The following is a 13,710-nucleotide window of genomic DNA, read 5'->3' on the forward strand; positions in this document are numbered from 1 at the left end:
CTCAAAAAACAAAGACATGTGTAAACAATGTGGCTCTTGCTGTTGTTGCAGAGCTCTGAGAGAGAGAGAGAGAGAGAGAGAGAGAGAGAGAGAGAGAGAGAGAGAGAGAGAGAGAGAGAGAGAGAGAGAGAGAGAGAGAGAGAGAGAGAGAGAGAGAGAGAGAGAGAGAGAGAGTTTAAGACAGAATATCCTGTTGCTTCGCTCAGAAAGACTCAAGGACATCTCTGTCTCAATTCAATTCAAAAGGGCTTTATTGACATACCAAACATGTTTACATTACCAAAGGAAGTGGAATAGATAATAAACAACACAAGTGGAATAAACGATCAGAAAACCCTCTCTCTCTCTCTCTCTCTCTCTCTCTCTCTCTCTCTCTCTCTCTCTCTCTCTCTCTCTCTCTCTCTCTCTCCTCCCAGTCTCCCAACCCCCCGCTCTCCTCTACTGTCTCTCTATCTCCCCTCCCTTTCTATCACGTACAGTACACACTCTGTGCATCAAAAACACAGGGACGAGAGAGAGAACAAGAGATGAGGGCACTTGGTGCAGGATAATGTACGGCGCAGTGTTTTCTCCAGCTCTCTCTCTCTCTCTCTCTCTCTCTCTGAGATAGATAAGGCTGATGAATGATGTCCTCCCCTAGAGCCCTCCAGAGCAGAGGCTGTGGATCCATATTCATTAGAATATGAATTAGCCTCCTTATCTGATGGGTTATTGGCGAGGCTGTGATGATCCGTGCTGCCATAGCAATTCTCAGCCATAGAATATTATCCTGCTATTGTTACCCGCCAGTGTTTTGCTCTCCAAAGAGGGGAGCCGATCTGTTCACCAACATTGTCTGACTGTGCCCTTCAGACTGAACCAGAGGTGTCTTTGACTGGAGGAGATGGTATGAACACAAACACAAGTAGTAGCACCAATAGGCCTCTCGCTGCCTTTCTCTGTACTGAAGCAGCAGTTTGAAATAGTCAACCCTTTTCACTGGTGCGTTGGGATCACACCCTATGTCTCGCAAGGACATGACTTCTGTCTCTCCTCTTGAGTTTCTTGCAGTCTCTCTCACTCTCTCGCCCTCTCTCTCTCTCTCTCTCTCTCTCTCTCTCTCTCTCTCTCTCTCTCTCTCTCTCTCTCTCTCTCTCTCTCTCTCTCTCTCCCTCCCTCTCTCTCTCCCTCCCTCCCTCCCTCCCTCCCTCCCTCCCTCCCTCCCTCTCCTGTCACCAGAGGTTTGTACCTGCAGGGAGACGGAGCCATTACAGCCCAAACTCATTACGTCGTCCTCAGCGGTGGCCTGGGCTGGGCCTCCTTGTTTTAGCTGAGGTCAGGAACTGATTAAATGTTGAAAAACGGAGGCTAATCACATGGTGACCCCCCTGGGCTGTGTTGTGGCCCTCATTTAGCTTCAAACAATGGATCTTTCGGGCGGCTCGAACGATGTGCTCCTCCTATGGGCCAGTTACCCTGGGCAGTCAACATAGCAGCTACCACACTACTCTACTACCCTGTCTCCACTGCTGTGTCTCTGTCTGTGGACACATCACCTGGGCTGCTCCTCTCTGGCCCTACGTTCGTTATCTCTCTAATGTTTTCCAGTTAGCTCTGTTCCATTCTATTCTATTCTAAGATTCATTGAACATTTGTGGATATGGATTGATAGAACAAGTGTTGATTAATGCCGCAATTGACCTCTATTCTGCTGTGACCTCTGGTTCACCCCTCCCGACTGTGTGGTAGCAGGGCACGGTGTTACTGTTAGAAGCATACTGTGGGAGGGGAACATATGAGAGGGGTGAAATGTGCAGTCCGATCAGGTGCCATTATAGCTCAATGAGGTCTGATCCTATAGAGGGTGTTTGGCTGATGTATTTCTCCACATACTGTCCTCCCTGAGACCTCTTATCAGGCCTAGCAGATATGCAGACTGGCAGACAGGTCACTCTGAATTCACGCTGCCTCCCTGATGGACGAGGTCGCCGTCTCACGACAGAGAAAGCTTTTTCACTCCCAGTCGACTCCGATACATCTCAGTTACTGGGACCCTCATCAGGGCCCACAGCCTCTCCAGGTAATGAAGGAACGTGTAAGTGATCTTCTATTCACATGGTTGAAACATTTGCCCCTGAGGGATGAGGGTCTGTGGAATCCATTATGCCTGGTTCAGATTGACTCCCAGTCAGTCAGTTCTCCATGGTCAGTCAGCCTGCCTGCCTGTTGATGGTTTGTAACAACACCACCAGGGTTTGTTTGTGTGATCATATTCATGGTGATGGAGTACAAACATGTGCTGTGGTGCACGGCCACCCGGGGTAACTCAATATGGCTGTGGGCATGCATATCTTACAGCCAGGGGAGGGCTGGGAGGTGGAGGGCTGGGAGGTGGAGGGCAGACTGGGAGGGAGGGCTGGGAGGTGGAGGCTAGGAGGTGGAGGGCTGGGAGGTGGAGGGCTGAGGTGGAGGTGGGAGAGGGCTGGGAGGTGGAGGGCTGGGAGGTGGAGAGCTAGGAGGTGGAGGGCTGGGAGGTGGAGGGCTGGGAGGTGGAGAGCTGGGAGGTGGAGGGCTGGGAGGTGGAGGGCTGGGAGGTGGAGGGCTGGGAGGTGGAGGGCTGGGAGGTGGAGGTGGAGGGGAGGTGGAGCTGGGAGTGCTGGGAGGTGGAGGGCTGGGAGGTGGAGAGCTGGGAGGTGGAGGGCTGGGAGGTGGAGGGCTGGGAGGTGGAGAGCTGGGAGGTGGAGGGCTGGGAGGTGGAGGGCTGGGAGGTGGAGAGCTGGGAGGTGGAGAGCTGGGAGGTGGAGAGCTGGGAGGTGGAGAGCTGGGAGGGGAGGCCGGACGGAAAGGGTTGCTCCCTCCCTGTTTTGCCCTGTGATATTGCAACCAGCTGCTGTCGCCCTGGGCTTCCTGCTAACCAGACTGCAATAAATCCATCCTTAACCCTCAGTCTCCACTATTTGTCAAGTCAACAGGGGTGATAGCGCAGAAACGGTGGAAAGAAAATATGAAAAATACACAATGTTTTCTTTGCCTGATTAAAGACTCTGTAGTGCGTGCTGCGAATGTTGCTTTTCTTGCCCTCCGGGGTTATTGTAATACCAACCCACTATACTCCGCTATGTTAGTTGTTCTCCAAACAGACAACCCTAAAGAGGAAAAATGGAGTGTGAAGTTAGTTATGTACAGAGTGAGTTGGGAAATCAAAGTGTGTCTGGCTGAGAGGTGAAGGCACTGCTGGATAGAGTCTAGTAGCCCTGCAGAGACACACAGAATAGATGTGTTGGCAGCAAACACAATCACAAGGCTTGTTAGAGAGAGAGGAAGAACACAACAACATTTCTCCAATCTCTCTCTGGGCTGAGATAATTGAAAATAAATGATGTCTTGTCGTGGCAGTGCTGCAGACTAAATAGTCATTTGTGCTGCAGAGCAGAAGACTCAGAGAGTTGCGCTCCTATACCTCCACCTCGGTCTAACGGCTCCATCCGGCTCCGACAAAATGACCCAGTACCCCCAGCTCCAGTCCCAAGGCTTCCAGTCCCCAGAAGTCCCACCCTAACAGGCCCTGGCATGGGCACGTGTCAACAGGTTGTTATTCTAGAGGTTGACCCCCAGTTAGAGGCCATTGTTTTTACACTGTGTGCCTTTTCTGGTTTATTTACCTTCCCATAAACCCCCTCCCTCAGGTCAAGGGTCAGGGGGAAGGACATCTCAGGCCGTCTGTTGGGGAGCAGGACCCTGTTTAGACTGGGCCTCTCTGCCTGACCCACAGCCTGGCTCTACACTCATACACACAGAGGAACACAAGCAGCTGCCTTTGGGTAGACGAGAGCATCCTCGCTACCACTACTACACATGCATATTTCTCATTTTCCAAGGTTACATCTTTCAAGGGTAATGTTCTTCATTATATAGTTGGTAGCAGCAGTGCCCCTGTGCCTGTATGGCAATCTAGCAACATAGCTAGCTGTTATGACAAAGCTACTTTTTGTTGTTGCGTCAACACTCGTTTTTGAGGACTTCATAGGACCCTGTCTGTGTGCCATTGTGGCTAATGAGCTTGTCGGTCTGAAGAGTTACTGGGGTCAAATGACAGCCTGGTGGGCTGCAGTGTTACTGGGGTCAGAGACAGACAGGTCTGGTGGGCTGCAGTGTTACTGGGGTCAGAGACAGACAGGTCTGGTGGGCTGCAGTGTTACTGGGGTCAGAGAAAGACAGGTCTGGTGGGCTGCAGTGTTACTGGGGTCAGAGACAGACAGGTCTGGTGGGCTGCAGTGTTACTGGGGTCAGAGACAGACAGGTCTGGTGGGCTGCAGTGTTACTGGAGTCAGAGACAGACAGGTCTGGTGGGCTGCAGTGTTACTGGGGTCAGAGACAGACAGGTCTGGTGGGCTGCAGTGTTACTGGGGTCAGAGACAGACAGGTCTGGTGGGCTGCAGTGTTACTGGAGTCAGAGACAGACAGGCCTGGTGGGCTGCAGTGTTACTGGGGTCAGAGACAGACAGGTCTGGTGGGCTGCAGTGTTAGAGTCAGAGACAGACAGGTCTGGTGGGCTGCAGTGTTCTGGAGTCAGAGACAGACAGGTCTGGTGGGCTGCAGTGTTACTGGGGTCAGAGACAGACAGGTCTGGTGGGCTGCAGTGTTACTGGGGTCAGAGACAGACAGGTCTGGTGGGCTGCAGTGTTACTGGGGTCAGAGACAGACAGGTCTGGTGGGCTGCAGTGTTACTGGAGTCAGAGACAGACAGGTCTGGTGGGCTGCAGTGTTACTGGGGTCAGAGACAGACAGGTCTGGTGGGCTGCAGTGTTACTGGGGTCAGAGACAGACAGGTCTGGTGGGCTGCAGTGTTACTGGGGTCAGAGACAGACAGGTCTGGTGGGCTGCAGTGTTACTGGGGTCAGAGACAGACAGGTCTGGTGGGCTGCAGTGTTACTGGGGTCAGAGACAGACAGGTCTGGTGGGCTGCAGTGTTACTGGGGTCAGAGACAGACGTGTCACCTATTGAATGCTAATGCTCCATCAACACTGCTACATTTGACTGAGCTGGACCCTGCTATAGGGTGACAGGGGGTTGCATGGGGCCGCATGGCTTTCAACATGACAACAACAGCAATCTCGACCAAAAAGCCCCAATACGACTCATTCCCCTGCAGATTCACAGATTAGAAACCATATTTATGGTTTTGTTTTTCGGTTTGTGACATAGACAGAGGAGGAGAGTTGTAAAGTGGAAAGATATTAACGGTCTTTGTCCACATTAGAGCCATTCTTCATGCAGCATTACCAGCAACATGTAGGTCCTAGCCAGTGAAGCCAACGCTGCTCTCTCTAAGCACCCTTCAGTTTTCAAAAGCTCTTCAAAAACATCCCAGTTGTACTGTCTGACTGCTCTCCTCAACCCTCCACACACTAGCTGTCTATTAGTTCATTATGGAAGTGTAGGCATACTGAATATTTGTACTAAACTACTAATTGAGTATTATTCAGATTATTTGATGTGTATTACTTAGTTATTGTTTCATGGTTTTATTATACAGATTATTTGATGTGTTTTACTTAGTTATTGTTTCATGGTTTTATTATAAAGATTATATAGTATTTCAACTGCACATGTCCCCTGTGGGTGGTCATACCATACTACACATCAGGGAAATGACTGTATGTATGAATGATTAGAGCCCTGATGGAAAAAGTCCATGCCTGAGCCTGTTTTCCATCCCCTGTCCACTGATATCAGAAAACAAAATGGTGGTGATATATTGGCGAGTGTTTAATGGTGACTGTGACACGCGGTGTAAATCTCCTCAGTCCCTCAGTGGCATGAAGAGTTGGGGTCCAGGAAGTAAAATGAATTGGAATTTCAGTGTACTTCCTGAATTGACTGAATAGAAAATGTAATTGAGAAATGTATTCTTCTATTGTGGGCCTCTAATACCCCCCCCCCCCTACATTTAAAATGTGGATTGACCAGATTGTTGACTTTCTTCCTCTTGAAAAGCCTCCACAAGAGACAGCCCAAGTTTGATAGACTCTGGTCTCCACTATTCAACTATATTTCAAACTGGACAGAGTGAACCGGGTGACGGGAAATGCGCAGATACATGTTGTGTAAGGTACTGTAAAACCTAAAAACAAATTATTGGCCCGTCGTCTCAGCGAATGCTTGAAATAGCAACCTTGATAGTGCTGCTGCAAGTGTTATCTGTTTTTTTGTGTGTTTTTATTGTAATTTAGTTTTTGAGTACGTGTGCGTATGTGTGTGTGTCAAATCAAATCAAATCAAGTCAAAGCAAATGTTATTTGTCATATACACATGGTTAGCAGATGTTAATGCGAGTGTAGCGAAATGCTTGTGCTTCTAGTTCCGACAATGCAGTAATAACCAACAAGTAATCTAACTAACAATTCCAAAACTACTGTCTTATACACAGTGTAAGGGGATAAAGAATATGTACATAAGGATATATGAATGAGTGATGGTACAGAGCAGCATAGGCAAGATACAGTAGATGGTATCGAGTACAGTATATACATATGAGATGAGTATGTAAACAAAGTGGCATAGTTAAAGTGGCTAGTGATACATGTATTACATAAGGATGCAGTCGATGATATAGAGTACAGTATATACGTATGCATATGAGATGAATAATGTAGGGTAAGTAACATTATATAAGGTAGCATTGTTCAAAGTGGCTAATGATATATTTACATAATTTCCCATCAATTCCCATTATTAAAGTGGCTGGAGTTGAGTCAGTGTCAGTGTCAGTGTGTGTGTGTGTGTGTGTGTGTGTGTGTGTGTGTGTGTGTGTGTGTGTGTGTGTGTGTGTGTGTGTGTGTGTGTGTGTGTGTGTGTGTGTGTGTGTGTGTGTGTGTGTGTATATGTGTGTATATGTGTGTATATGTGTGTATATGTGTGTATATATGTACATATGTATTTATATATATATGCACCAAGGAAAATATATAGATTAAGAAAAATAAATGCTTTTATTTGACTTTATCATTCATTTTAATTGTATTTTTATTTTTTCAAATGTATTATTATTTTTTGACTTTTTCTTTTTTTTAAAGCCTGTCACATCTGTGAATGTGGAATGTGTTTTGTTGGTTGATTGAAAAACAAGAAAACTTAATAAAACTTTAAATTGAAAAAAAATAAAGATGATGAACACTCTAAAAAAAAAAAAAAAGGAAAAAAAGAAAATGTAATTGACCCTAACTCTGATGGCATGCCCTAGCACTGTCTGTCAGTCTGTCAATCAGTCTGTGTGTCATGCTGGGGTCATGGTGGTGAACGATAATTAATGAGTGTCTGTTAAACAGTGAAATGTGATCCCAAATTAGAACACAGAGCCAATGTGGAGGCACACATTGTCATTAGCCCAGGAGACAGGTGTGTGTGGTGAATATGGTATCCTCTAAAAGGACAGCCATTCAGTCAGGTTTGCTATAAGGCACAGACGATAAACTCCGCTATTAATGAGATTTACTGCAGACACTTACCTGCCTGCCTTCTCGTCGATGCTGAATCAAATGAATGGAAAGCAATAAAAAAAGGAAGATAATGGAAACAAAGATGGGAAATAAATGAACAGAAACAAATAAAAACAAATAGAAAATCATAGAATAGAATGTTGGTTTTGCTCGTCTCAGATTTGACCTGTGACTTGTCAGAGCATCCTTGGTGAGTCTGATTTAATATTGAAAGGGAATTTGTGAGTTCCACCACAATCTAAACAGTAGACACACATTGTAACGACATATTTCATATGAATGTGTAAATATATGATTGTTTTATGGAAATGTCCCTCACACTAAGGGGCATTTTCCCCCCAGTGGGAATTACCACTGAGAGAGCAGCAGAAAACCTGGTGAGATTGAGCAGTTCATTTGATTGGCTGTGTTCAGCTGGCGATGAGGCGAACACTCAAGAGGTGCCCGTTAATAGGCGTTTTACGACTGATGTTGGAGGAACGGTCTCTCTGCTCAATCTCTGCCTTACGAAATAGTCATTGTCATAGCCTCGTTCTATTCTCAGTCAAGCGATAATATGTTTTTACACAAAATAATAAAACTGTCAGTTCTCAGCTTGCTGCCTGTTTCCTTTAATGTCAGTGATGAGACATTTGAAGCAAGGGAAGGAGTGTTGTTCTCTGAAGATGTTGACCGTCACAGTCTCTCTGAAGGTGAACATCTAAAGCAGTGTGTCTTTTCTTACCATATGGCAGTTTAGTAACACACACACACACACACACACACACACACACACACACACACACACACACACACACACACACACACACACACACACACACACACACACACACACACACACACACACACACATTCAGTGATGTGACAATCCAAGGTTAATTAACATATCAACATGGAAATACCGAAGCACTTTATGATCCGTGTTTAAACACCCTCGTGCACGTTTCAAGCTAGAAATGAAAAGCGCATAAGGGTACACATATACATACAGGGGCAGAGAGTACACATATACATACAGGGGCAGAGAGTACACATATACATACAGGGGCAGAGAGTACACATATACATACAGGGGCAGAGAGTACACATATACATACAGGGGCAGAGAGTACACATATACATACAGGGGCAGAGAGTACACATATACATACAGGGGCAGAGAGTACACATATACATACAGGGGCAGAGAGTACACATATACATACAGGGGCAGAGAGTACACATATACATACAGGGGCAGAGAGTACACATATAAATACAGGGGCAGAGAGTACACATATACATACAGGGGCAGAGAGTACACATATACATACAGGGGCAGAGTACAGTACATACAGGTATACATACAGGGGCAGAGAGTACACATATACATACAGGGGGGGCAGAGAGTACACGTATACATACAGGGGCAGAGAGTACATACAGGGGCAGAGAGTATTTACATACAGGGGCAGAGAGTACACATATACATACAGGGGCAGAGAGTACACATATACATACAGGGGCAGAGAGTACACATATACATACAGGGGCAGAGAGTACACGTATATATACAGGGGCAGAGAGTACACGTATACATACAGGGGCAGAGAGTACACATATACATACAGGGGCAGAGAGTACACGTATACGTACAGGGGCATAGAGTACACATATACATACAGGGGCAGAGAGTACACATATATATATACAGGGGCAGAGAGTACACGTATACATACAGGGGCAGAGAGTACACGTATACGTACAGGGGCAGAGAGTACACATATACATACAGGGGCAGAGAGTACACATATACATACAGGGGCAGAAAGTACACATATATATACAGGGGCAGAGAGTACACTTATACATACAGGGGCAGAGAGTACACGTATACATACAGGGGCAGAGAGTACACGTATACATACAGGGGCAGAGAGTACACGTATACGTACAGGGGCAGAGAGTACACATATACATACAGGGGCAGAGAGTACACATATACAGGGGCAGAGAGTAGACGTATACATACAGGGGCAGATTAATTAAGCCTAGTCCTGGACCAAAAAAATACCTCAATGGATATTCTCCATTGAAAATACTTTTCCGGGATTTGGCTGTGTCTGTGAAACCACCCCATGGACACACAAATATTCAATAAATGTTCTTTCTCTCATCTTCTGATCTAACTCTTCAAACTGTTTTCTTCATCCCTCCTCATGTTTTAGTTTTTAATTAAAAGATTTGTAGCAGCTGAATTGAGTCTTAAAGACCTGAGTCTTAAAGACCTGAATCTTAAAGTCCAACTGAAACCACCATCTCTCTATCCGTCTCAACTCCATATTGGCTATTACGTCACGGTTCTCATTGAAAAGACATGGAGTTAATTGGATATTTCTACTGACAACCAGCTACTGTCAGTGTCATGCCAGTGTCATCCTGTGTGTTATTGTACCCCGGGCATTTCCTCCAAGGGCACACAGCCAGGGAATAATGCCTGGAGTAGTGTGTTTCTCCACTGATTTCGTGGTCTACCTCCATCGAACCGTACCGATCAACCTTTCAATTCTACAATTTCCTGGCATGGTCAAAGGCACTTAAACGTATCTCTCCATCTGTTTACCCCATCTCTCCCTCTGTCCCTCCCTCCTCCCACCCCCCACACCCAGGCTGGGCTGGTGTCCCTCCCTCCTCCCACCCCCCACCCCCAGGCTGGGCTGGTGTCCCCTGTGTCCCTCCCTCCTCCCTCCTCCCACCCCCAGGCTGGGCTGGTGTCCCCTGTGTCCCTCCCTCCTGGCCCTCCAGTCTGGGTTAATGCTGGGGGCAGCACCAGGACCAGGACCGGGGCTGTAAATCAAACAGGCTACAGTATGTGTGGACGAAGGCCAGGGCTGATATACAGGACCCTGCTCTGCCTTGTAATCTACTGGCGGAGGCCTCTGACTGCTTTAAACCCATTCTATTACACTTGAACTGTAATTTAAAGGAGCCCAAATGTTCACTCTATTTCTCCTCACAGGATGTATTTCCCGGGACTGTCGGCTATGAAATAATGATCATTGTTTTTAATGGGAGACTAGAGGGGGAACATGGAGGTAGCCACTCTGGTGACAGTGCAGAGAGGGGGGAAATTGCCACAGAAGAGATATATCAGGCTGTTGGGAAGCAGTAGTGTTGATTGGAGTTGGGCTGAGGAATTAGGAGGAGATTGGTTCCTCTACCTGACCATCCATCATCAGGGCTTTAGGTCTTCAGGTGACACTGGATACGAAAGGCATTGTGAGAAAATATATATGGTATCAAGGACAGTCCTGTAACTAACTATAAGGGACAATGTTACTGGTAGCAATGTAACGAATTGGTCTGTCAAATGTCAATATGTATGCGTGGTGTTTGTGCTCTTAACCTCTGAGGAGATGGGTTAGCCATGGGTTAGAATAAGTTTATCGTAGATGGACTTAATTCGTTTGAGAAAAAGGCTTATTGATTTCTGTGATAATCTGCTGCCTTTTCCTCCCCCTGATGACTCAATGTAATCAGTCAATCAGTCAATATTGATTGGTGAAGCCTTCCCTCTCACTGTAACCGTGCATAAAATAACACATTACTGCCTACCACAAGACAGCATGCACATTAAATCAACTGGTGAATCTCTGTTCATTCCCTAGAGGAATAACCCATGTTATGGCTGTATTGTGTTGGTCAACTGTTGCTCTATAAATCCCAACATCTCTATTCCGTCTCTCAATAGATCACCTTCTTCATGCTGCTGTCGGCGGTGTGTGTGATGCTCAACCTGGCTGGCTCCATCCTGTCCTGCCAGAACGCTCAGTTGGTCAACTCCCTGGAGGACTGTCAGCTGGTGAGAGACCAGTGCCCTGCCCCTCTACCCCCTCTGTCCCCCCTGCATGTGCCCTATCTCTCCCATCTACAGGGGCCAGTACTGGTTCCCTATCTCTCCCATCTACAGGGGCCAGTACTGGTTCCCTATCTCTCCCATCTACAGGGGCCAGTACTGGTTCCCTATCTCTCCCTGGTTCCCTACAGGGGCCAGTACTGGTTCTATCTCTCCCATCTACAGGGGCCAGTACTGGTTCCCTATCTCTCCCATCTACAGGGGCCAGTACTGGTTCCCTATCTCTCCCATCTACAGGGGCCAGTACTGGTTCCCTATTGTTAAAGGAATTTCATTCCTATATGTTCGTCAACCAATTCAATTAAAACACTCTGCCCATTTCTAAGAATTGGTAAGATACTTATTTGCATAAAATGGACAGAAACCAGTCTCAAAAACAATCAATAGCGTTTATTCTCGAGAGTACTGATCATAGTACAATTTACATCAGGTTTTATACTAAAAATGACATCATAGGTTTTAAAATGTCCTCCCTCCACTCCGATACAATGGCAGTACAGTTCACAAGCCTTCCCACATTGTCTACCACCTGTTAAATAATCTACTACTAGCCTAAGGTCTCTCCCCTCCCTGGGTAGAGACAGGATGTCCTGTAAGGAACACAGTATACCAGCCGGTCTGACGATAATTCCATTCGTTTCTAACAAGGAACAGACAGTCCTTGTTCTAATTCTTGATTATAAATACACACATTATATTCAGTACTATGGTTTTAATAAGAGTCATACATCCATACAGTAACATAGTAGTATTCTGTTTAGTTATAGTTTTAGGCTAAATGTATACATAATTTAGTCATTATTCATCAAAATCCCATAACACCTATCTCTCCCATCTACAGGGGCCAGTACTGGTTCCCTATCTCTCCCATCTACAGGGGCCAGTACTGGTTCCCTATCTCTCCCATCTACAGGGGCCAGTACTGGTTCCCTATCTCTCCCATCTACAGGGGCCAGTACTGGTTCCTTATCTCTCCCACCTACAGGGGCCAGTACTGGTTCCCTATCTCTCCCATCTTAACAGGGGCCGGTGGATGCGGTGGGGCCCCTGTTCATATGAAGGAGGTGCGGCACCTGGTGTTGAAAGGCCCTAGCCTGTCTGGGATCTGTCAGTCTCACACACCAGTTTAATCAGTCTGCAGAGCCCCGCCCCACCCGCCCAGCTCACAGTGAAAATGAATCTTAACACCAGCCACTCCCACGTCCTTCTTAATATTAGGGCTCAGTGCCGTCTGTCTGTCTGATTACCCACTGGAGCTCATAGTTTAATTATTAAGAAAAACATAATAATCCGCCGTCTGGGGAGAGTGAGTGCTTTCAATTTGTCTGCTGTCTGCGGCAGGCTTCATTTCTGTTCCCGATATCAGCCGGCATGGCAGAACATATGTGTCAGGATCAGGCTTGGGAAGGAGTTGCGAATCTACAGACTCATGACAAGAGTAAAGTTCCTAGATCAACTATGCTGTTAGGGCCATAGAAAATCACAGTTCTCAAAGTCCTCTAAAAGGGCTTTCTCTGTAAAAGAAAAGACTGAAATCCATACATTCTGGACCCATTTAATTAGTGTTTAATAAACTATAAATAATGAATAGTTTTGGGGGGATTAAAAATGGAAGCAAATATTTGAATACAGTACTTCTCTACATTGCTCCAGCTCTGAATAGCGCAATGTGCTTGTATACTGTGTATTGTGTGTGCTGAATGGATGGCTATGAATGGATTACTTATAGCAGAACAACAGCTCAAGCCCCTAGCCTGCCTATTCTGTTCTGTGACCACTGTGTTGTGTGGGGTTGTATCAGCACTGCAGTCAGTGGCGGCTCCACAGGATATCCTGCATTCCCTTATCCAGAATATGGCCCGTTGTACCATCTCTCTCCCCAGCTTCAGTGTGCCCCAGCACCAAGCACAGACAAACCCAGTAGCACAGACCCAGTAGCACAGACAGACCCAGTAACACAGACAGATCCAGTAGCACAGACCCAGTAACACAGACAGACCCAGTAGCACAGACCCAGTAACACAGACAGACCAAGTAACTCAGAGAGACCTAGTAACTCAGAGAGACCTAGTAACACAGACAGACCCAGTAGTACAGACAGACACAGTAACACAGACAGACCCAGTAGCACAGACAGACCAAGTAACACAGACAGACCCAGTAGCACAGACAGTACAGACAGACCCAGTAACACAGACAGACCCAGTAGCACAGACAGACCAAGTAACTCAGAGAGACCTAGTAACTCAGAGAGACCTAGTAACACAGACAGACCCAGTAGTACAGACAGACCCAGTAACACAGACAGACCCAGTAGCACAGACAGACCAAGTAAC

The 13,710-nt window shown here is 46.6% G+C and overlaps 1 protein-coding gene across 1 annotated transcript in view; it reads left to right on the forward strand.

Annotated features, from left to right (window-relative positions):
• Nucleotides 1–13,710, forward strand: part of LOC118358941 (protein ENTREP2-like) — a 122,172-nt gene that overhangs the window by 81,568 nt on the left and 26,894 nt on the right. Inside the window, exon 3 of the mRNA XM_052480841.1 lies at nt 11,210–11,320. Within this exon, the coding sequence (XP_052336801.1) occupies nt 11,210–11,320 (111 nt within the window). The remainder of the gene's footprint in view (nt 1–11,209; nt 11,321–13,710) is intronic.

The sequence above is a fragment of the Oncorhynchus keta genome, chromosome 2 (genome assembly GCF_023373465.1).
Source record: "Oncorhynchus keta strain PuntledgeMale-10-30-2019 chromosome 2, Oket_V2, whole genome shotgun sequence".
NCBI lineage: Eukaryota > Metazoa > Chordata > Actinopteri > Salmoniformes > Salmonidae > Oncorhynchus > Oncorhynchus keta.